The sequence below is a fragment of the Rhincodon typus genome, chromosome 18 (assembly GCF_021869965.1).
Source record: "Rhincodon typus isolate 14 chromosome 18, sRhiTyp1.1, whole genome shotgun sequence".
Classification (NCBI taxonomy): Eukaryota; Metazoa; Chordata; class Chondrichthyes; order Orectolobiformes; family Rhincodontidae; genus Rhincodon; species Rhincodon typus.
The window spans coordinates 32253904-32278340 of NC_063349.1; the positions used below are offsets into that span (position 1 = coordinate 32253904).

At 40.4% G+C, this 24437-nt stretch overlaps 1 protein-coding gene across 1 annotated transcript in view; it reads left to right on the forward strand.

The window, feature by feature from the left end:
- LOC109921643 (suppressor of tumorigenicity 7 protein homolog) overlaps positions 1 to 21228 on the forward strand; it is a 167845-nt gene extending 146617 nt beyond the window's left edge. Inside the window, exons 13-15 of the mRNA XM_048607903.1 lie at positions 3798 to 3890; positions 6765 to 6904; positions 20905 to 21228. Of these exons, the coding sequence (XP_048463860.1) occupies positions 3798 to 3890; positions 6765 to 6904; positions 20905 to 21000 (329 nt within the window). The 3' untranslated portion in view covers positions 21001 to 21228. The remainder of the gene's footprint in view (positions 1 to 3797; positions 3891 to 6764; positions 6905 to 20904) is intronic.
- The last annotated feature ends 3209 nt before the right edge of the window (positions 21229 to 24437 follow it).

Genomic DNA, 24437 nt, shown 5'->3' on the forward strand with positions numbered 1-24437 from the left:
GTGTTGTGACTTGTTGGGCCGAATGGCCTGTTTCCACACTGTAGGGATTCTATGATGATAATTATGATTACAAATCTTATTAAAGGATATATGTGGTTGATGATATGTACAAAGGCTCATTGAAGAGGTAGGTGAAAAATGTGATTTATGTAATGAATATCCAAGGGCACCACCATGACCAAATGTAAAAATTCCATTGTCACGAGACTTTAATAAGTTGTTAATCTATATTTTGGCTGGATACTTCAATGTCGATAGCTAAGGGTGGCTCGGTAGAAGCGCCACTGATTTAATTGGCTGAATCCTGAAGGAAGTAGCTGCTAGGTTGACTCTGCGACATACAGTGAGGGAACCAACAAAAGGGAAAAGCTTACTGACCTCAAACTCACCGACCCATTTGTCCCAGGTGCATCTGTTCATGATAGTAATGGTAGGAGTGACCACCGCACAGTCCTTGTGAAAATAAAGTCCCATCTTCACTTGGAGGAAACCCTCCATTGTGTTGTGTGGCACCATCACTGTACTAAATGGGAAGGGTTTTGGACAGATCTGGTACTGAAGACAGGGCATCTATCATCTGTAGCCACAGAATATGGCCTAGCATATCCTTCACCCGACCATTACCATCAAATCTGGCTCAACAAAGAGAGCAAGAAGTGCATTTCAGAAGCAGCATCATGGATACCTAAAAATAAGATAACAGCCTGCTGAAGTTACAGCATAGGATTACTTGCATGCCAAGCAATGGAAGCAAGATGCAATGAACAGAATTAAGTGAACCCATAGCCAACAGACCAGAACTAAGCACTGTAGTCCTGCCACTTTCAGCCTTGTATGGTGACAGGCAGTTAAAGAACTAACATGAGGAGAGGCTCCAAAATATCCCAAACCTCAATTGTGAGGGAGGCCAGCATATCAGTGCAAATGAAAAGGCTGAAGCATTTGCAAACATCTTCAGCCAGAAGTGATGATTGTATGATCCCACTTGGCCTCCTCCTAAGATCCCCAGAATCACAGGTGCCAGTCTTCAGTCAATTTGATTCACGCACTAGATACCACAAAGGCTGTTGGCTCTGAAAACATTCTGGCAATACGACTGAAGATATGCTCCAGAACTAGCTGCACTCCTAGCCAAGTACATGTACAACTCTGGCATTACCCAGCTATGTGGAAAATTGCCCAGGTATGGCCTATTCACAAAACCAGAACAAATCCAACCTGGCCAAATACCACCTCATTAGTCAACTGTCAATTATCAGCAAAGTCATGGGAGAGGTCATCAACAGTGTTATCTAGCAGCACTTGCTCAAAATTAACCTGTTCCCTGATGTTTACTGTGGGTTCCAGCAAAGTTACTCAGTTACTGACATCATCAGAGCCTTGGTCCAAACATGGATACAAGATCTGAACTCCAGATCTGATGGAAGAGACAGTACCCTTTACATCAAGGCAGTATTTGACTGAGTGTGGCCTCAAGGAACTCTAGCAAAACAGAAGTGAACTTGAATCAGAAGGAAAACTCTCCACTGATTGGAATCATACCTGGGACACAGGAAGATAGTTGTGGTTATTGGAGGCCAATCATCTCAGCTCCAGGACATCCCTGCAGGAGTTCCTCAGGCTAGTGCCCTCAGCCTAACTATCTTCAGCTGCTTCATCAATGACCCTCCAGCCTAAGGTCAGGAGTGGGGATGTGTGCCAACACTTACACAATGTTCAGCACCATTTGTGACTCCTCAGATACTGAAACAGATCATATCTTGGACAACATAGTGGCTTGAGCTGAGAATTATAAATATCCTTCATGCCATAAGTGTCAGACAATGTACGTCTCCATCAAGAGAGAATCTATTCATTGGTCCTTGACATTGATAATCAATGGTGTTACCATCACTGAATCATCCATTATCAACATCTTGGGAGTTACCATTGACCATAAACTGAACTAGACCAGCTATATGATTACTGTGGCTACAAAAGAGGTGAGAGGCTAGGAATTCTGCAGTAAGTAACATGCCTCCTACCTCAGCCATGCCTATCCACCAACTATAAGGTTACACGTCAGGAGTATGATGGAATATACTACACTTGCCTGGATGAGTGCAGCCCCAGCAGCATCAAGAAACGCAGCATCAAGAAACTCTACATCATCCAGGCTAAAGTTGCTCACTTGATTTAACACTTAACTTGCACAACACCATATCTTGAATATCTACCCTTACCTATGCATACTAGTGTCTTTTTGCTAATTCCTTCAATTTTCCAGACAGCTACTGGCCTTTTAAAAACTAGAGACAGATCTTTAATAGCTCCTGGCTTGCTTGGTTTTGCAACTTATGTCTGCCTCTTTCCTTTCCGATTCATTGCTCTTAACTTCCACGAGTGGTTAAAATATTAAGATAAAGTGAAGCGTTTGCCTTGCAGCTTTCAAGAAAACAAAGCCTCCCTAATTGCTGATGTGAATATAGCCTCATAGTGGCTGGAAATAAACTCCGTTTTGCCAGTATCTTGAACTCGGGGCTTTTAGTGTCTTTTACTATAAATGCTTCAAGGTAAAGATATGCAACAGTTCCCCTGTTAGCCACTTGGTGGCATTGTAAATTGCATCATGGTTTTAAATATCAAAATTTTGTTTTGATGTTGTTAACAAAACTCATTGAAGACAGGAAATAATCCTTGGTCAACATTTATTTTTAAAGAAAAATACATTTTAGTCTAGAGAGGTTAATTTGCTTTCTAAGAAATTTGTGCTGGAGTTACATTTCTGAACATCAATCAATGCAGTTCCCCACAACTCTCTTGCTCAATGTTATAAGCAAAAGTTATCGTTTTATTTTGCAAAATTCAGTACAACAACTGAATCAGCCTTAAGCCTGGGCTGGTCACATAGCTAGATTGGTTATATACACAGTCCTTCTTAAGTAATCAACCATCAATGACCTATAACTCACTGTCTAAACAAAGGCAAGACTCAATGGTAATAACTAAATACTAGCACATCATTGTTGGTGTACTTACACTTAATGGACTGGACCAGTTCAAGAAGACAGTTCACCACCATCTACTTAAGGGCAATTAGTGACAGACAATAAATTGACAGCCATATCCCAGTGAGGATGGACAATAAATGCTGGCCTAGAGATTGACATCCTCATCCCAATGAATAAAAAAAATTAAAATGAATCTCAGCAGTTAATCCCATTTTAATTAAATATGGACAGACCTTAAAAAACTCCAAAACGGGTTTCTTTGCCACTTCAGCCTAGCTGTAACTTTGTAATGAGTTAAATTCCTATCTGCCATAGAAATACAGTAAGTTCACACCACTCAATGAATTTTAATAGTGAACCAGACAGTAAACATGAAGACCCATTTGTCAGTGCAATCCTTTCAAGATGTGAACTTTCTAAATATTTTATGGTTGCAATAACAAATACACTCTATTTCAAAAATACAGTTACTCTGAGTACTGAGCTATTGCGTTCAAAATAAATCATCCTCAAAGTATTAGGTTTAAATGGGTGACCAGCTGTGAATTTGTTAAAAAAAATTTGTTAAAGTTTTCTTTGAGTGCCTGCAGTTCAATTCGGAGGTTTAAAGTCCTGACAACTTTTAAATATCCCACATACTTTCTTCCTTTTGTAGCATTTGGTATTTCAAATAATTTATCAATTACTGGATGGCAAGGAGCTATAAATACTTACTTATCGAGAAAACAGGGATTTTAAAAACTCTGTCTTCTTAATTTTTACAACTTGTGTTAAAAATAATCGAATAAAACATTTGTCTTTCTTCAGCTTTTCGAATGATCCCCTATCCCTTGGAAAAAGGTCACCTTTTTTATCCATATCCAATTTGCACAGAGACTGCAGACAGAGAATTGCTGCCATGTAAGTTAATGAAAGATATCGCATCTATATCCACTTAGATATTCACTGTCATAATTATGTTAACTCTTTTTAAATTCCTGTTTAGAATTTACACGAACTGCTTTGCTTTACAATTGGTGAACCTGTTCATTGTACTGTATTTATTCCTACTTTGTGTGTAGATTTGTAAATAAATATATGCCCAATAGTTAGTTAATATAGCAAAAGAATGGACCAATCCCTCTATTAATTCCATATTGTGTAACCTAAACTATTGTTCCTATTCATTCCCTAATCCAGTTGATATTCCTTTCAAAAAACTATCTTATTCCTTTTTGTAATAATATATCGATTCTACTTCAGCAATGATTTATAGAATTGCAATTTATTATTTGTTAATTTTTTAAAAAATGTCCCTTAGAATCTGTTTTGTAAATTGTAATTTTCCCAAACAGTTAACATTCTATCGCTAATTACCTTATCATAACTGTTCATGATCTTTAAGACATCTGTGCATTATCCTTTGTCCTCCTGAACAAAGCTCAAAGTTTTTAATATTTTGTTTATACTTATAACTCCTCATTAATGATAACATTCTAGTGAGTTCATATTGCATTTGTCATTGTTTTCATTTCATTCTCTCAGTGGAAACTCAGATTTGCACATGATTGTCCCATCAATGACCCAACCTAAGGTCGTACACATTCACTGTTACCTTCTTGGATTTACATTTATGCCTCTAGAGTAAAAAAATCAAAGAAGTTTATTTGCCTGAAGTCTTTGTCTACATATGTTGACTTTAATATCATGTGTGCCTACACATCAAGTTTAGCTTTCAAATCCATGTAAAATGTTACCATTTTGTACTTCCTTCCCCTGTAATGCTTATGAAATGTACTGTATCATATCTTCTGAAATTTTTACACCAGTCACCTATCAATCCATCTACTATTCATGTCCACCTATTGTATGTATTTCAATATCCTCATCAAATATTCCCATTTTCCCCAATTTATTTTGGGCCATTTATCCATCACTCTTTTCTCAAAACTAAAAACTCCCTATCCAGCAACAATCAAAATGAGATAAATACTTGAAAGGGGGAAAACTGGCGGAGAGTAGGGAAAGAGCATGCCGGTACAACTAGCTGAATAACTGTTTCAAAGAGCTAGAAGAGGCACAGTTGGCTGAATGGCCACCTTCTGCATTATTTGAACCCCCAATACATTAGGTTTAAAATCTCTGTCTCCTTCTTTGAATTCTCCATAGCTTTGCTCCAAACTACCTTGCAGTTTCTTTCAGCTCCACTGCACCTCCACTCAACAATGCAATGCTCTGAATCTGGCTTTTTATACTTATCCCTCCATCCCGTTACTTGAGGCAGAATTTGGATACCAAGCAACACCTCATACTTTGGAATTCATTACTAATCTGTTCTGCCTGTTCCTCTAATTACATCAAAGCCATCCTCTCAAACTAGTATTCTAATCACACCCTCGCTTTTTCATAAACCTTTGTGAAGTGCCTTTAGACACTCTGTAAATGGAAGCTGCTGAATGCTAAAAGATGCTGCCACCATCTACATCACAAAGTAATTGCACCAAGCAACATCTTAGCTCCATAGCTTCCACCATGGCCTAAAGTCACTCTTCAGAGCCCCCCTGCAATCGTCTCACTTATGTCGTCTTCATTTTCTTACCAATCAGAACACGTGGAATCACCAGTAAATCCAGCGTTTGTTGCCCATCATTAATTTCTGTTGAGAATGTGCTGATACACTGCTGTCTTGAACACAACTGAGTGGCTAACTAAGCCATTTCAGGGGCAAATAAAAGTCAACTGCATTTGTGGTGGTAGCTTAAATCTCCAGACCTTTGAATTAATAATCCAGCAAAATAAGTACAAAACTGTACAGGAGATCGGTGAGGCCGCTTTTGGACTACAGTTCTCGTCAAACTGCAATAAGAAAGATATTATGAACTGGAAAGGGTGCAGAAAGAATTTACAAGGATGTTACCAGGACTGAAAGGTTTGAGCTATAAGGCGAGGTGGATAGGCTGGGACTTTCTTCCCTGGAGTGTAGGAGGTTGGTGATCTTATAGAGGTTTATAAAACCATGAGAGGCATATATAAGATAAATAGCCAGGGTCTTTTGCCTAGGGTAGGGAAACTAGAGGGCATAAATTTAAGGTGAGAGGGTGGCGTGTATATGGAATGAACTGCCAGAGGAAGTGGTAGAGGAGGGTACAATTACAACATTTGAAAGACATTTCGAGAGGTGCGTGAATAGGAAAGGTTTAGTGGGATAGGGCCAAAAGCAGGCAAATGGGACTATTTTAGTTTGAGAAACCTGGTCGGCATGGACGAGTTGGACCAAAGAGCCTGTTTCTATGCTGTACGACCCTATGACTGTACCATACCCTCATTAACATCCCTTTTTGAATATCATTAGTATAGTTATCCTGACCTGTTCCTTTTGAATTGTATTTGATTCGTGGTCTGGATCCAAGGACTGCAATTTATTTGTCCCTGAATTTATAAAAAACTAACTTAAAACAGGAAGGCTTCAGAAGAAGAGTCATATTGAACTAGAAACATTAACTTTGTTTCTCTCTCCACAAAAGCTCTTCAGACCTGCTGAGTTTCTCCAGCACTTTCTGTCTTTATGTAATGATCCTATAACAGTATGCTATGTGAAAATATTTAGTAAATACATATTTTTATATCTATCATCCTTTCTATCTTTTTCTGCCTTGTTACCTCTTTATTTTTGACTTTCTTTCTCTCTTTATGTTTATCATTGTTCCTGGGTACTTGTTTGTTTTTATCTTGATTCATTTTATTTCTGTCTGTTTCTTTCTTTCTGCCTATCTGATGCTATGTGTTCATATCCAGCATTTCATGAAGTTTCAGTGTATCCCAAGAAGGAGCTTCCATTCTTCATCCTGTTCACAGCCGGCCTGTGCTCCTTCACTGCCATGTTGGCTCTCCTCACACATCAGTTTCCAGAACTCATGGGAGTCTTCGCGAAAGCTGTAAGTATCTTTTCAAGTCAGTTATAATGCTGTAAAATAAGCTCCAGCAATACTTAAGGATGTTTCCTTGTATTCGTGCAGTATTTTATTTTCATATTCTAAAACTAGGTATAGAAATAGGTCATTCAGCCCCTCAAACTTGACACTTCTGTCTGGGAAGTCATTTTGTCTATTCTTCTGGGAGTACTTTAGGAATGCAATGCAACATTGTATTTGTTATTTTGATTGACTTTTCCTTTTCTAACAAAATAAAAAGAGAACGCATATTTATTTTATCTTTATCATTGCTTCAGGGTGTCACAAAACACTTTATAATTAACAAAGTAGTTTGAAGTCTAATCCCTGTTATAATGTAGGCAAATCCAGTAACCGAACTGTGAACATAAACAGCAATTGAAATTAATACATAATCTGTTCTTAGTTGCGATTGATGGGTAAGTATCCCAAATCCCAGCCTAACCCTTCAACACTCCTCAAACTTTCTCTATTTTAATCAATCCTACTGCCATTGACCCAAGCTTGACTTACTCACAGATAAGCCAACATTTTCACTCTATGCCTGTTGTGTCATTCTCTGAAGGCCCATCATCACCGTCACTTTTCAGCAGTAACCTAACTGCCCCATTAAACTCTTTTACTGGTCTTTTCACCCAACAAGCCTGCTGGGGCCTATTCTGGCCAATACCTTTGCCATCCCCGTCTCCTCTGCTGATGCTGACACACTGGATTCTGCGAGAGGATCCTACCCTCCTTGCTTTACCCTCCAGAACATCCATTCACTCATAACTTCAGGGATGGCAAGGGCCTTATTGTGGATGGTTGGGTAATTCTGGCCATACCTTCCACAAATTGTCCCGCTAAACCAGAGCACTGACAATGTGGATGTTATTACCAAATTATACTTTCAGCTGCCTTCCTGTCCCTCTGGAGCATTGCCCACTTTGAGAATCTCACCTTCTTCTACCAATGTTCAGTGATTAAAAATCCATCTCACTAAGCATGCTGTCCCTCCTTTGTGAGTTCACTGCCCCCCTGTAATCTCTTGTTCTGTATAAACTCCCCTACCTATATACACAGCCATCCCATTTACCTAGATATCTTACATAGCCCCTCGATTCCTATTCTTATCTTGCAAGGCCTTGATTTTAAAAAATTGCTTTATTGTTTTCCATTTCCTTGCCTCTTCTGATCTATTTACTTCCTCTAGGCCTAGAACACCCTGCGATCTCTGCACTTCTTAGATTTTGGCATCAATCCCAGTTTGAATAGCTCCACAACTTCAATTGAAACATAGCCCCCCAGGTCCTAAATTCTGGAATTCCTGCTCAAAACCTCTCTGCCTTCATAGGTATCTCTAAAACTCTCCATGAATGCACCTGTTTGACCAAGCTTTAGCTCATCTGTTCTAATCTCAAAGTGTTGCTTTGATAAAACTTCAATAATGCACCTTGAGCTGTTATAGTACATTAAATGCATCATTTAAACGCAGATTGTTGTAGATGCTATTGTTGTAAACATTGCTTTTCTTCAAATAATGCTGCGTTTACTTATAGACATTTACGGTTCAGAAGGAGGCCATTCAGCCTATCATCTCCACAAAGCTCAACAAAGATCTAACTGCACTAATCCCATTTTCCAGCTTTTGGCCCATAACTCTGGAAGCTATGGCAATGCAAGTGAATATCTAAATACTGTTTAAATTTTGCAAGAGTTTCTAACTCAGCTACCCTTTCAGGCAGACTCTTACCACTCTCTGGAAAAAAAGTCTCCCCAACTGTCCTCTTAGCCTTCCATCAAATACCTTAAATCCATATGTCCTCTGGTTATCTACCCCTGTACTAATGAAAAGGTGCCTTCCTATCCTATCTCTATGTCTCTCATAACCTCATACACCTCTATCCCCTCTCAACCTTCAAGGCTGCATGGAAAACAACTCTAGCCTATCCAATCTTTCCTCATAGCTCATACTGTCCAGCCCAGACAGCATCCTAGTATATTTCCTCTGCATCTTCTTTGGTCTAGTACCATCCTTCCTATACTTTGGTGACTAGAATTGCATGTAGTATTCCAGTTTTGGCCAAAGCAGCCTTTTATACAGTTCCAGCATATCTTCCCTGCTCTTGTATTCTCTGCCTTGGCTATTAAATATCCCAAGTGCCTTCTTAACCACCTTATCTACCTGCTGTGCTACCTTCAGTATCTGATCTCCCTCTGGTCTTCAGTATTTTCCAGGGTCCTACAATTCATAGTGTGTAGTCCTTTGGCTTGTTAGCCCTCCCCATATGCTTTATCTCTTACTTTTCAGGGCTCAGTTCTAATTACCACTGCTCTGCCCAGCTGACCAGTCTGTTGATATCCTCCTGCAGTTTATGGCTTTCCACTTCACAATTTAAGATCCAAATCCTTAATGTACACCACATGCAGCAAAGTCTCCAGTACTGGAGCCCTGAAGAGCTCTACTAGAAACAGACCTCCTGTCACAGAAACATCCCTCCAGTGCATCCTCTGCTTCCTGCTTCTCAGTCAGTTTTGGATCCAACATCCCACTTTGCCTAAAGTTCCATGGATCCTTACTTTCTTGACCAGTTTTCCATGAGGGACTTTATCAAAAGCCTTGTTAAAGTCCTTGTAGAATACACCAAATACATTAGGGGGCCCTCTTGTGGTGCAAGGTGGAATTCCTCCCCCTGGACTGGGAGGCCTGGGTTCGAGTCCCACCTGCTCCAGAGGTGTGTAACAACATTCCTGAACAGGATGATTAGAAAAATAGGGTACATTACCCTGATTACAGTCCTCCCAAAATTTGATAAAACTTGTCAGTCACAACCTTCTCTGAACAAATCCGTGATGATTATCCCTGATTATTCCGTGTCTCTTCAAGTGTAGATATATACAGTCCGTCAGAACTCTTTCCAGTAACTTCCCTACCACCAACATTAGACGGAGTCACCTGTAATTTCCTGGTTAATAATGGGAAGTTAATGGTCTGTGACCTCTTTTACATCCATCATAATGGGCTAGGTTTAAAGTCTTATTTTAGTTTAGTTGGTACACATTACCTCAGTACTGCATTGAGGCTTCAGCTATGCCAGGGCATTGCGAAATGGGGGTCATGAGCAGAAATTTGAGGGTCCCAAGCTCTGAGGCAGCAATGGCTACTTCAGAGTTCGGACTGTGTTAAGACAATTGCACTGTGTCTCTGGCAGATGGTCCCAAGCTATCACAGACCCCTGCTTCCACCTCTTCAGTTCTCACAGAGGGGTTACGACAATTTTCAAGCCTCAAATAAGGGTCAAAGCAGGAAAAGGTTTGAGAAGCACTAAGCTAGATCAAGCCTCTGAAGTGGAACTCCTAGAGGAGAGTATATTAGGCTGAATTTATGTTGTATGTGGTTCTCAAGGATTTTCTTTGCTCCTATGACTGGAGGTAAAAGTTCTTTTTTCATTTTTCTTTTTTTCTGCACTTTTTTAATAAAGTCAGTATGGATGTTTTCTTTATTTGAATAATGTAAATATTCTACACATTGCTTTGTCATCTCAAAGAAACCGAGAATTGTAAAAGGTGCACAATTATTCAAAATGCAGAAGATTAAGATGAGAACTTATAATTCAGACAATCTTCAATTCAGCCTTCTGTGCAAATGCAAAGATCATTTCATGAGTTGACTGTCTTTAAGCTAAATTTGCTGAATAGATCATTTGGCAATATAGTTTTAAATAGTACTCAACTTCTCAACAACACGATTGAAAATATGTGTGATAAACTATTTCAAACAGTAGTGTGGATGAGGAACTCTACTCACTGGAATTTAGAAGAATGAGAGGCGATCTCATTGAAACACATCGGATTCTTAAGGATCTTGACAGAACTAAATGCTGAGAGGATATTTCCCCTCATGGGCACATCTAGGACCAGAGGACACATTTTCAGAATGAAGGGGTGCCAATTTAAGACTGAGATAAGGAGGAATTTCTTCTCTCAGAAGGTTGTGAGTCTTTGGAACTTCTTGCCACAGAGAGCTGTGGAGGCAGAGTGCTTGTGTTTATTTAAGGCTGAGATAGATAGATTCTTCATCTGTTGGGGAATCATGGATTATGAGGAAAGGGCCAGAAAGTGGATCAACCATGATCCCATTGAATGATAGGGCAGACTCAAGGAGCTCAACGGCCTACTCACATTCCTATTTCTTATGGTCTTATAATCCATGATTCTGTACATAATATTTATTCAGGATCATTGAATTTTCTTGCACATTGCACAAAGAAACATATGTGGTGTTATTTTGAAACTGGAATGGTCTTTCGATGTATAAACATTTTTGTATGGGGAGGATTTTTACAACACCCCACCAGCAAGACTGTAGGCAGAGACCCGTAAAATTCTGAAAGTGGCTTGTACGCTGCCTAGGTCTAAACATCAGCTTTCCTGCTCCTCTGATGCTGCTTGGCCTGCTGTGTTCATCCAGCTCTTGTTATCTTAGCTCCATCCTCACTGGGATTATACAGGCAGCAGGTGAGCTCCCTCACCGTACCCATCCATTCCTGATCTACATCATACCCCACCCTCCCTCCACAGCCAACTGACCATTCATCCTACTCCCACGCACGCTTTGTCTTGACCACACAAGAGCCCCAGACTCTCCTCTATCCAGCTCCTGGCTTCTTCATTGGGACTGGATGCACTCCTAGTAGTGACCATCCCTCGCAAAGACGTTGCTGACAGTGGAGAGCAGCCAGCCAATCAAATGGCCAGCAGGTCTAAAAACTGAGACATCCTCCATAGTTAAGGATGGGAGGCAGCTCCACTTTTTGACCCTCCTCGAAGTTACATGTGGGGCTGATTGGGAGCTTGTATCACTTTCTCTTTGACTCTTTTGGTGGCGTGGCATAGAACACTGCCCATTAAATGCTGCTCAAGATTTTCTTTTGCAGTAGCGAACTAATATCCCACAATGTATCAGGCTATTTAGAGATCCCAACAATATAGAAATCCATATTCTAATAATTTCCTTATAGAATAGGGACAAAGCCAGCCAGCATTGATTGTCAGTGTAGTGGCTCAGTCAGTTGAGTTATGACTTCAGGTAGAACATTGCAAATTTGAATGGTTCATGGCCCTCGGATAGTCACTTTATTTCCCAGAAAGATGCAGAGATTCACAATCAGCCCAGTAAATGAAGGAACAAACTCTTGCATATTTGAGAGTGGGTGGGCAGAGCAGGGAAGAAAATTGAGTTTTCACCCCGCGACAGTGAGCAACAGCGTTGCAATAATGACAGTTCTGAACACCCCCGTTGAGTGCTTACACCGAATTTCCTCTTTAAGAGAAAAATTTTTTAAAAAAGATTAAAAAAAGCTATTGCACTTGAGGCATTGCAAAGAGCCGCTGGATCATTCAGCTCTTTAATTTTAATAACGTAGGCATATCGTATGAGCCACAGAACCTTGAGCTGACAAATTTATTTTAGACAGTCCTCAGCCTCAGGTAACAGCTGTGCTCTGATGTCAAAGTTTTGTCAAAATCTGAACCCAGGTCACAACATGAAAGTCTGTGACCTTAATGCATTGAGCCACCTGAGCCCTGGTGCATAGTTTCTGACTTTCTTGTCCGGAGTAGTGCGTGTCCATTGTGTTACTCAATAAGTCTAATGATAGAAGTTCCCTTGACTCCAAAGTGATGATGTTTGTGTGTGGGTGCCTAAAGGACCCCTGTGACTACTGTAGACATATCAAAATCACAATTCTTTGATCTTTCTCTGACCTTTACCTTGGCTGATAGGACGGGTTGCAGTAGAACTAAACTGTGTCAAGCACAAATACCTCTTTTGAGTTAGGCAGGTAAGATCTGATTTGGCAGCAGTGTGACTGAAGTGGTAGTTTACATTGACAGGTACTGAAAGATGGCTGTTGACTCACCACTACTGCTGTCAAGGATATATCTATCTAGCAATTTTGCAGTATACAAAGTAATAAAGTGACTGCTTGAGAAATGGGATAGCTGTGTCATAGAAATCATTACACAATTTACTGTGATGTATGTTATTAAATTCAATTTCTAAAAATTATTTTAAAATAAAGTTTTTGCACCTGGCCTTATTGGTGATTTAATATCTTTGCAGATCAATGGTATAAGAACATAGAATGGGCAAACAATTCAGGATTACTTTTGAGTCCTTGAGGTGCAAGACCTTTTTGATCTTATCCTTATCTTTCTGATCGGTTTTGCTAAGAAAGGAACAAGGTTTGTCAGGTCACCCTTATGTGCAAAAGGTGTTGGACAAAAATAGTACAAAATCACCTGATTTGCACAAAATGAGACTACGTAATTGTTACTTTCTCATTTTTTTTTAAGATGAAGGTTGCCTTATAAAATCCTGATGTAAAAGGGCAGTTGGAAAGATCAATGAAACTCAGATCAAAGGATTTTCACCTGTGCACCATGGTTGTCCTTAATCTGTGGTGTGAGCTTTGATTTGTAACCGCAAAATTGTTTAAAGACTCAATAATACAAACTAGTTATTTTGGCTGTTTGCGTGCCTGCCAGTTCCTAACTGAAATCATGGGATATATGCACCATATTAATATGGATCTGGTGGTGCCAGATAAGGCCAGCTTTTGCAACTCTTTCTCGCATAGCTTTTTAACTATAAAATTCAGGACATGACTAAAGATAGTAAGATGCCATGTTCAAGTGACTATTTACTGTTAATGCCAGCTTATTGAATGCCCTTAGTGTTGCCTCATTTGAGACGTGGAAGTCTATTTTAAATCCCTGTCCCCAGCCTGTGGAATTAGACATTTAAAATAGATTTTGGAAATATAGGACTGAATCTTATCACATTTTGGCAAAGCCTCTCTTTCGTTACTTTGCACAGGGTTTGTCTCCCCAAGGCCCGGCGAGTTCCTCGCGCCATCGCCCCAAACTCAGTCATGAACTATCTGCCATGCTCCTTTGGCATCCCTCTTGTCCAATGCTAGCACAATTCCTGGATAAGCCACAGGCAGAAGTACTCAGCACTGCTGAACACCATCTTTGAAATGCAGTTGTGTATGCAGCCATATATTCAGTCCGGAGCTGCCTCAAACATGGCTGATAAGAGAAAATTGGCACCCTCTTTGTGGAAGTGACCGAGAGGATGGGGTGGTGAAAGAAGTTTGTCCTCTTCCCACTGGACTGTCATAGGAGGCCATGCCACCAGACCAAGCCTGGTACAAGGTCCCACATGGGTCAGTGCAATTTCAACCATCTGGAGAAACACCCAGTAGTGCAGGAAGAGGCTCAATGACATTCTTCACAGCGCCCAGGGTAAGTCCCACCATCTTCTCTCTGCTCCTTTACATTCACTCTATCTCTGATATTGCATATATCTCCCATCATGCCTCGTGCTCTACCACTTTCACTATTTCATGCACCTTCCCCCACTCGCACACACCCATCTCAAGCCCCTGCATGTTACTAACCTGGATGGTGTCTGTACTGTCTTCTCACTCACTCAGGGCACCTCACACCCACCCACCCACACCAGCACTAACAGCTGGGCCAGACTCTTCCGGCTTACTCAGTCCCTCTCTTTCTCTCATTCCAGGTTAGAACAGCTCATTACAGAACTGAAAAGGCCAGGGCGGTCAGTGGGGTGCCTGATGTGCATCTCCTCAACCCCTACGAGGAGAGGATCTTGTCCCTCACCAGTGAAGACCAGGGAAGCCCCTGTCAGGGTGTGGAAACCACCATGTTCCAGCAGTGAAGTAAGATGTGTTGCTCATTGTCATGCTACCTTCCCATTGCCCCCACTGTGCCTTTCATTTTAACATGCCACAACTTCCACCTCTTGGTCGCAGCATTCTTTCTTTTGTCTCCTGTAGGCACCAGTAGGATGTCCTCAGTGGCTACAGTCTGGATGGGCACTTCACAAGATGTTCACTTCGTCACTGAGGAAAAAGACCCAGATCTCTCCGATGAAACATTGGCTCCTGAGCCCTACATCAGCACAGATACTGACATCTCAGTGACAGCGTTAGCTAGTTCAGAGTTGGGAGCACCTGCTGGTGAGCACTTCACTGCTACATTTCTGGTCTGGCTATGGAGGAAACAGCCCAGGTCGCTGCCACTTAGGAAACTGCTAACGGCCAGGCACCTACAGAGCCCCAGGCAGGAGAGCAACCCATGGCATCAGTAAGTAGGGAGTACACAAGTGCACAATTGGACACAGCGTTTGGTTTGCTGAAGGCACTAGGCAACCTAACTCAAAGGCTGCAGGATTGCACAAACACTGTTTGCACCATGCTCCCTCTGGCATGCGAGTGTCTGTCTGCCTCCATGGACAGGTTTGTTTCTGCTATGGAGAGCAAAGTCGAACAATCTAAGATTCTGCCAGATATGCACACAGCCCTGTACCCCAACACTCCAGTCATTAGTGGTCAGCACCAACAGCAAAGCAATAGGGGAATGAGGGAACTTGAGGTGCCCATTCATCAATTGATAGTGCCCCAATGAGATAAGAAAGTATACACAGGTTCCCCAGAAGTCTCCACTCAGGACAATCTGAATGTGGCTGGGCCTTCCATGTCAATAAAAGAGCTGAATTCCTGATGTGAGATGAGAGTGACTTATGGTACCAAAGAGCCCTAACAAAGGTGGAGTCAATGAGAATCCGGGGAAAAACTCTCCATTGGTTGGAGTCATACCTGCCACAAAAGAATATGATTGTGGTTGGAGGTCAGTCATCTCAGCTCCAGTTATTCAGGACCCTGAAGAAGAGTCACTGGACCCGAAAAGTTCATTCTGATTTCTCTCCACAGATGCTGCCAGACCTACTGCACCTACTTTCTATGTTTCTATGACTGAATTGAAAAATACAATATTCATCAATTGTGATGTAGTCGCACAAACTATGTTTCGTGACTTTTCCTCTCTGTCTGTCCATTCATCCACTTCCTTTTCCACAATGCTGCTTACAGTAAAATAAAACTCATCTCCAGAATTGATTAATTATTGGATTTCCTTTCACTATCTGCAGCACATATGATTAAAAATAATAAACAAAGATTATTATCACCCTCTCTCTGGCATTTATATAATAGTTGTTGTCTCTAACAGGCTGATCCGTTCTGTTCATTGCAGCTGATGGTTGTTCTGTGGCATTCAAGTTTTTGGCAATGAGTGAAGATTTTCAATTCTGACATGCAGCTGATTGGCTCCAGCTTTTTTCTTGTCTCGCAGTAACATCTTTGATTGATAGCTGCATAAATGTTAAATACATTTTGAGTTTGAGAGAGAGAGAACAGGTTGTAATCTTTGGCAGAGTCTCAGAAGCTTGTAGTTTCTATTCGACAGCCTGCCTTCAGAGCACTGGTCAGTCTGCAGTTGTCATGTTCAGCCTGGTCAAAAAACCCAATGGTTACAGTGGCCCATGTCAGAAGTAAGAAATTGTGATTAGATGGTTCGTCTTAGGTTAAACGTTTGGGTTAGCGCAGGAAGCACACTTTAGTTGCTTTTAGGAATATAGAAGCAGAAGTAGGCTATTCAACCTGGTCCACCATTCAATTAGATTAGGGCTGCTGCAATGTGCCACAACGTCACTTCCCTGCATTATTTCCATTATACCTTGATGTCACCAGTTTGTAACTGTTAGAGGAGAGCAGTAAAAGTTTGTAATTTCTGCCTACGATGAATACTCATCATTTACCTGCCACCTGACGCACCCTCAGTTCTCCAGCAAAAGCTGCTGAATAGTAGTTTGGAATAAGTCTCGGTTTATTTTAGTCCTTAATTCAGAGACACTGCTGGAACTGGTGTTAACACTTAAGATTGAACTCGCTGATTACAGACTGAAATTCTTGCTGGCCTGTGTGGCTAAGTTAATCACTGGAATGATGAATTGAGACATTGGAGATTATCCATGTTAATTTCAAACCAGTTTTAATTTATTATTATGAAATAAGTTATCATGTTTCTTATACCTTGCAATCAATTTAAATCTTACTTTAATTAGATGGTAAGTTGAATCAAATTATTACAAGTTGTGATTACAACAGTTAAGAATGCTTTGACAAACTTTTAACTGATAGTTCAAATTTAAAAGTAAAATTCCAAGTAGACAAATTGTACCCAAGTGATTTGTTTACAAAGCCATGCCATGTTGCTGCCCATTGGTCCAACTGAGATGTTGAAATTAAAGATGATGTTATTTGAAATGTCCCCATTAGTAGACCAGGTACTTAATAATGAGCAAAAACTCCAGTTCTGAGGAAGGGTCACCGGACCCAAAACGTTAACTCTGATTTTTTTCTCCACAGATGCTGCCAGACCTGCTGAGCTTTTCCAGCAACTTCTGTTTTTGTTCCTGATTTACAGCATCCGTAGTTCTTTCGGTTTTTACTGAGTAATAAGATGTGCTTTAATTAGCAAATACAGTGACTCATTGGTTAAGAAATATGGTTTGAATCCAACTCTTAGGCACTGGGATATTCCCACATTTATTGTGGAGTCATAGGCCATTATATCACAGACAGAGGCCCTTCACCCCAACATGTCCAGGCCAGTAATCAAGCCCCTATATACTCTAATCCCATTTTCCAACACTTGACCCATAGCCCTGTGTGCTGCCGCTTTTCAAATGTTCATCTAAATCTTAAATATTGTAATGGTTTCCACCTCACTGCTGTGTGGATCTGGCATTGAAAATAAAAGCTCTTCATTTATCTTCAAAATTAAAATACATCCTTGACAACATTTTGCATTTGATTGTATTCAGCTTGCTACCTTTTGTGAAGGGCATTATAAATAAATCATGCTAGCACAATGTGTCATTTAGCATCTGCTTTTAAAATGGGTTTGCTCAGCTGTGCAGAGCAGCAGTGGAGTAAATGTCAACATTGGCCCAAGGCTACATAAAGCAGCAAGACTGTTGGTCCAGCAATTATCTGATAATCTTACAGACTTGAATGGGATCTGAAGAGCTTTCCAACCTGCATGTCGTGCGAGGGAACAACAGTTGCTTTGAATAAGTGAGCATTTTACACTGTCATATCTTATTCCCACTTTGGTGTCTCAATGGGTGTTTAATTTGCTAGAATTTTCTCACAAATCTGATACATACCTGCCTGGCTTACTTCCAAGCATTATTCTTATTTGCTGATCAGAGCTCAGAGAAAAATATGGAGCCAATTTTCCTCTGCTTCATGTATGCATAATGTAGGTTTCCCCAGTGTGAAGCAGAGAATAAAATGTACAGAGCCTCCTCTTCCTCTTCTGTACTTCATACAGATTTCCAGCAACAAGTCTGGCTGTGGGTGGAATGTTTCTGTAAGAAACAGATGGATCATTCATGTGGAACCCATTTTCCTGGGTTCCTGCCTCACAAAGGGCCAAACACACAAGATCAGGTGAAAATGGATTTTTGGTGATGGGTTCCAACTCCTCACAAAAGTTTTGCAATTTCTCGCCTTGCATGGACAATCAGAGGGTCTGGAGGCTGTTTGGATGATTATAAATGGCAGCCCTCCGGATATGGCTGTCACTGTCAGGCCTGAAGGAGTAATTGTGTTTACTTCCTCAGCTTTTATAGAATTCCCATTGACATGGCTGCTCCTGCTCTTGGCATCATGCCAGAGTATAGGCATGACAGAAAACTGTGCTCAGTGGGGAGGAGGAATATTCACACCTTAGATGTACTGTTAAAATAAACAGTACACCTATAATATGGGCCCACTCTCACAAATTTGTTCTCCTCATAGTGTACTTTTCCCTTAATGTTTAGACTTTATTTCTCTTCAGTGTTTTCCCAGTGAGGTTTTGTTGCAAGCCAAGGTTTGGTGGGTCTGGACCAGCCTGGAGTTCTGTTGCACTTGTAAGTGTGAAATATAGGGCTCTAATAGTTGGATTCAGTACTCAGTTCTAGTAATACTGTAGAACATAGGAGGTATGGTTAGTAAGTTTGCAGATGACACCAAAATTGAAGGTGTAGTGGACAGCGAAGAAGGTTACCTCAGAGTACAATGGGATCTTGATCAGATGGGCCAATGGGCGGAGAAGTGGCTGATGGAATTTAATTTAGATAAATGTGAGGTGCTGCATTTTGGAAAGGCAAATCAGGGCGGGACTTATACACTTAATGCTAAGGTCCTGGGGAGTGTTGCTGAACAAAGAGACCTAGGAGTGAAGGCTCAGAGTTCCTTGGAAACAGAGTCGCAAGTGGATAGGATAGTGAAGAAGGCACTTGGTATACTTGCCTTTATTGGTCAGTGCATTGAGTATAGGTGTTGGGAGGTCATGTTGCAGCTGTACAGGTCAAGCCACTTTTGGAATACTGTGTGCAATTCTGGTCTCCCTGCTATAGGAAGGATGTTGTGAAACTTGAAAGTTCAGAAAAGATTTACAAGGATGTTGCCAGGGTTGGAGAGGCTGAATAGGCTGGGGGTATTTTCTCTGGAGCATCGGAGGCTGAGGGGAGACCTTACAGAGGTTTATAAAATCATAAGGGACATGGATAGGGTAAATAGACGAGGCCTTTTCCCTGGGGTGAGGGAGTCCAAATCTAGAGGGCATAGGTTTAAAGTGAGAGGGGAAAGATATAAAAGGGATCTAAGGGGCATTTTTTTCATGCAGAGCGTAGAACTTGTATGGAACCAGCTGCCAGAGGAAGTGGTGGAGGCCGGTACAATTATAACATTTAAAAAGCATCTGGATCGGTACGTGATTGGAAGGGTTTAGTGGGATATGGGCCAAATGCTGGATATCTGGTTGGCATGGATTGGTTGGACCAAAGGGTCTGTTTCTGTGCTGTACATCTCTATGACTCTATGGCAACAAGTAAAGTAGTAATGACGAATTAACAGCTACATCTGATCCTTTGACCAGTGAATTTATGAACTTGATTTGTGACCAGAAATAGTATGATATACTGCATGGGTTGGACTGTGAAGATGCTACAACTAGCCATAATGACTAAATTCTCTTTACTATTATCCATTAATGCATCAGATAAAGGGAAAAGATGAACTTGCATTTAAACAGCAGCTTATGACTTCTTCAAACATCCTGAAACATTTCACAACTATGAATTAGTTGTGGTGCCATAATTCTTGCTTTTGAAGGCAAACGTGCAGCCAAGGTCACATATATAATAAATAACAAATTAACTGAGTAACCAGTTAATTTATTTTGGTGATGTTGCTTTTTATTATTCCTGCATGAAATGTGGGTGTTGCTGGTTAGGCCAGCATTTATTCTCTATCCCTTAAAGGATACGGTTGACCAGGATTATTGGGGAGGCAATGGCCTAGTGGTATTATCACTAGACTGTTAATCCAGAAACCCAGATAACATTCTGAGGACCTGCATTCAAATCCTGCCATGGCAGATGGTGGAATTTGAATTCAGTAAAATATCTGGAAATTAAGAATCTAATGATGACCATGAATCTATTGTTGATTGTTGGATAAACCCATCTGGTTCACTCATGTCCTTTAGGGAAGGAGACTGCCGTCCTTACCTGGTCTTGCCTACATGTGAGTCCAGACCCCCAGCAATGTGGTTGACTCTCAACTGCCCTCTGGGCAATTACAGATGGACAATAAATGCTGCCTAGCCAGTGATGCCCTCATCCTGTTAATGAATAAAGGATGCCAGACAAAACTGCTGACTGTTTTCCCTTGGTGCTAGCTCAGCCAAATTTACTGCCTCCAATGTTCACAACTCTTTGTACTACCTCAAAGAAGAGTTATCATGGAATGAGGTGTTGCAACCTTGTTCTCATTGAAATATTGTACATAGAATTGCAATGTTTTCTGAAGAAGTGCTAAAGTCACAAAAGCCCTTTACTTCACATGTAAAGAAATAATCTATAATTCTTAAAATTAGATAAGTTTCTAAAATATTGTACATAAGTGTTGCTGAAGCTCAGTTTCTATATCCATTTGTTGAGCACTTGTTACCTGTACTTAATTCTAAAATCTTTCCTCCAGTGAGTTTTTTTTTTCTCTATCATTTCTTCTCTCCAGTTTCTCAGTACATTGTTTGCTCCATTAAACTTTGTGATGGAAAAGGTTGAAAGCATTTTGCCTTCAAGCCTGTGGCATCAATTGACACGGATCTAAGAAGAAAGGAGTTGTGATAGACTGACTTACCATGACACCTGTGCCAAGCTCACATCTTGCAGAGTGCAAAACAGCATGAAAAAGGGATGAAAATCTATGACTTTAAGACTCTATATGCTATGTTTTGTTCTTACGTGGACATGTTTTCTGTTGTACCAAACAAAAGTTGTTGTTGTTCTATTTTATTATTTTGCTTTTAGCAAAATTCTACAAAAATAAACAAAAAAGGCCCGAAAAATAAAATTTAAATTTTGTGTAATACGAGTGGAATGGAACATTTCTTTAACATTGTTATGCAATTTTTTTTCCCATTTTTATTGTAATTTCTCCCCAGTGAAAATATCCCTCAATAAAGTGGATGAATTAATCATGCAAATAGATTTAAATGGGTGTAGTATAGTTGGGATGAAGGAAATGTGGCTGTAAGATCACCAGATATAGGGATTGAATATCCAGGGCATTCAGATTTTAAGAATGATAGAGAAAGAAGAAAGAACAGCCATCCTAAACTGGGTATTCTGCAGCAAGAAAGGAAAATTGGTTATCTAGCTGTGTCAAGACCTTCAGCAAGAGTAACCAATTCTTCAATAAGATGGAGAGTGCCATTGTTGATTCTGAGACTAGGGTTCTGAATCTAAATAGAGGAAACTATGAACATGAGGTGCCTATGATAACTTGGGCAGTGTTACTTAAAGGGATGATGGTGGACAGCCAATGGCAACCATTTAAAGAGCGCATGAAGGAACAGTGACCTTTATTACACAACAATGAACCGGCAAGTTGGCCTGTCCATGGCTAACAAGGGAAATTAGGGATCACATTAGAAGGCCCTCCCAGGAAGGGCCATACAAATTAGTTTAAAAAAGCAACAGACCCGAAGATTGGGAGCTGTTTAGATTTCAGCAAAGGAGGACAAAGGGATTGATTAAGACCGGGACAATAGAGAATGAGAATAAGTTTACAGGGAACATAAAAATTGATTGTAAAAGCTTTTATAGGTATGTGAAGAGAAAAAAGGCTAATGAAGACAACTGTAGGTCCCTTACAGTCAGAAACAGGCAAATTATAATGGGGAACAAACAGATGGCACACCAATTTAATACATAATTTGGTCTATCTTCACAAATAATTTCCTGAATATGTTGGGGAAGGCAATGTCTAGCAGGCGGTGAAGAAGGTAAATGGGGTGTTCGCTTTAATAGTGAGACAATTCATGTCCAGGAGCAGGGTTTCTACCGTTGTATCGGGCCTTGTTGAGACCCTAACCTGGAGTATTATGTGCAGTTTGATCTCCTTATCTGAGGAAGGATGATCTAGCTATGGGAGGAGTGTAATGAAAGTTTACCAGACTGATTTCTGGCATGCCAGGACAGCTAAATGGAAGGATACTGGATCAGCTAGGACTATATTCACTGGAGTTTAGAAGAATGAGGAGAGAGGGGATCTCATAGAAACCTATAAAATTCTAACAGGACTAGACAGGGTAAACGTAGGAAGAATGTTCCTGACAACCAGGGAGTCCAGAACAAGGGGGTCACAGTCTAGGATATGGGGTATGCCATTTAAGACTGAGATGCAGAGAAATTTGATCACCTAGATAATGGTAAGCCTGTGGAATTCTCTGCCAGTGAAGCCAGTTGAGGCAAAAATATTTAATGGTTTCCAGAAGGAGTTAGATACAGTTTTTAGAGCTAAAGGGATCAAAGAGTATGGGGCGAAAGATGGCACGGAGTACTGAGTTTAGTGAGCAGCCAAGTTCATGTAGAATGGTCGAACAGACTCAAAGGGCTGACTGGCCTACGATAGCTCCTATTTTATATGTTTCTCACAGGCAGCTCACCTGATGGGAAAGACAGTCATTCCTGAGGACTGCCAACTCCATTTTTTTCAAGCGAACTACTCTCTTGGGTAGGTTGCATTTAGGAGCATATTGAAGTGTAAATGCTGGAGAGTGGGGGCACTTCACATTTCTGATTTTTAGTGGCAACTGTCACCATGATCAAATGAAATCCTCTACTGTGACTTAATCCTACTTCCACCACTCAAACCTTCTCACATGACTCAATATTGCCATTTATCACATAAATATTTTGAATGGTCTCTCTGAGTGAAACAGTATTTTGTGGAGTGATTTGTTTTGTAAAGCCATGATCACTGGAAATAGATTAAAACCAAAGTAGCACCAATTCTGTCATCATTGCAGCAGTTAATAGATGGCAGTCTGGTATGTTAACCAGTTTTGCCATTTGCTCTACCAGGAAGACAGTTTTGATCAGATTACTAGAAGATTGGAAGAGTGAATCAGAATTTCTCACTCAAGACTTCAGTTATTTACTTCATTTCAATGAGGTAACATCCAGTCTCTTCTTCGCATACCACTGCTGAGATCAGTAACTCCTATGGTGAGCCTAGATCTTTGTTTTATTATTTTAGTAAAGTACCAAAAGAATGGGCTACTGCACGGGTGTTATCTGAAAGACAGATCTGTGAGATAGAATAGTTATTGGTGATCATTAAAACGTTATTAGGGGAAGAGAGGTGAAACTTTAATTTGTAATAACAAAAATATTTGAGTTGTATTTCACAATAATATTACATTTACATATTTCTTTTGAAGGGTAATAATATCTTGGCCTTGCAGTATATAAAGCTAGGAAATCTGGTGTTCATATTTGGTTCACTGGTGTTCATTCTGGGAGTGCATAGAGAATGGATCATATTGAGTTCCCAACATCAATGCTATGACAGATTTGATAGTAAAACCCAGCGCAAAAGTTGAACGTATTGTCTGTGTGTCAAACATTGTGTACTGAAGAAGGGAAGATGGATCTTGTGATGTTTAAGACTTTGGCTGTTGCTGTCCACAGATTCTGTTTTTAGAAGATCTCTTTTTAGAAGGTGCATGTCTTCTTATCTTCAAATCAAGCCTCTGTCAAAGTCATCTTACCAGGTTTTGAAAGTGGCCTAAGCAAGTGGGAAGCTGCTTCTACACAACACATGCAAATTTCAGAATTTTAAGTATATTTTCAAACAGAAAGTAAAAACATAAAGAGTATAAATAGGAGCAGCAGTGGGCAATGCAACCATCTAGTCAAATCCACTTTTTAAAAGAATCATGGCTGATCTTTGATTTAATTTTGTTTTCCTGTTGCATCCACATAGCCCCAGATTTCCTTTTGAGTTGTTGATCTCAACCTTCAATGTATTCAAGCACTAAGCATCCACAGCACTTTGGTGTAGAGAATTCCACTGATTAACAACTTTCGAAGAAGGCAGTTCACTCAAATGCTTATCCTGAGATTATGCCCAGTAATTCCAGACTGTCCAATCAGGGGAGAAAAGCTGTTAGCTTCACTGATAGTAGGAACTGCAGATGCTGGAGAATCTGAGATAAAAAGGTGTAGAGCTGGATGAACACAGCAGGCCAAGCAGCATCA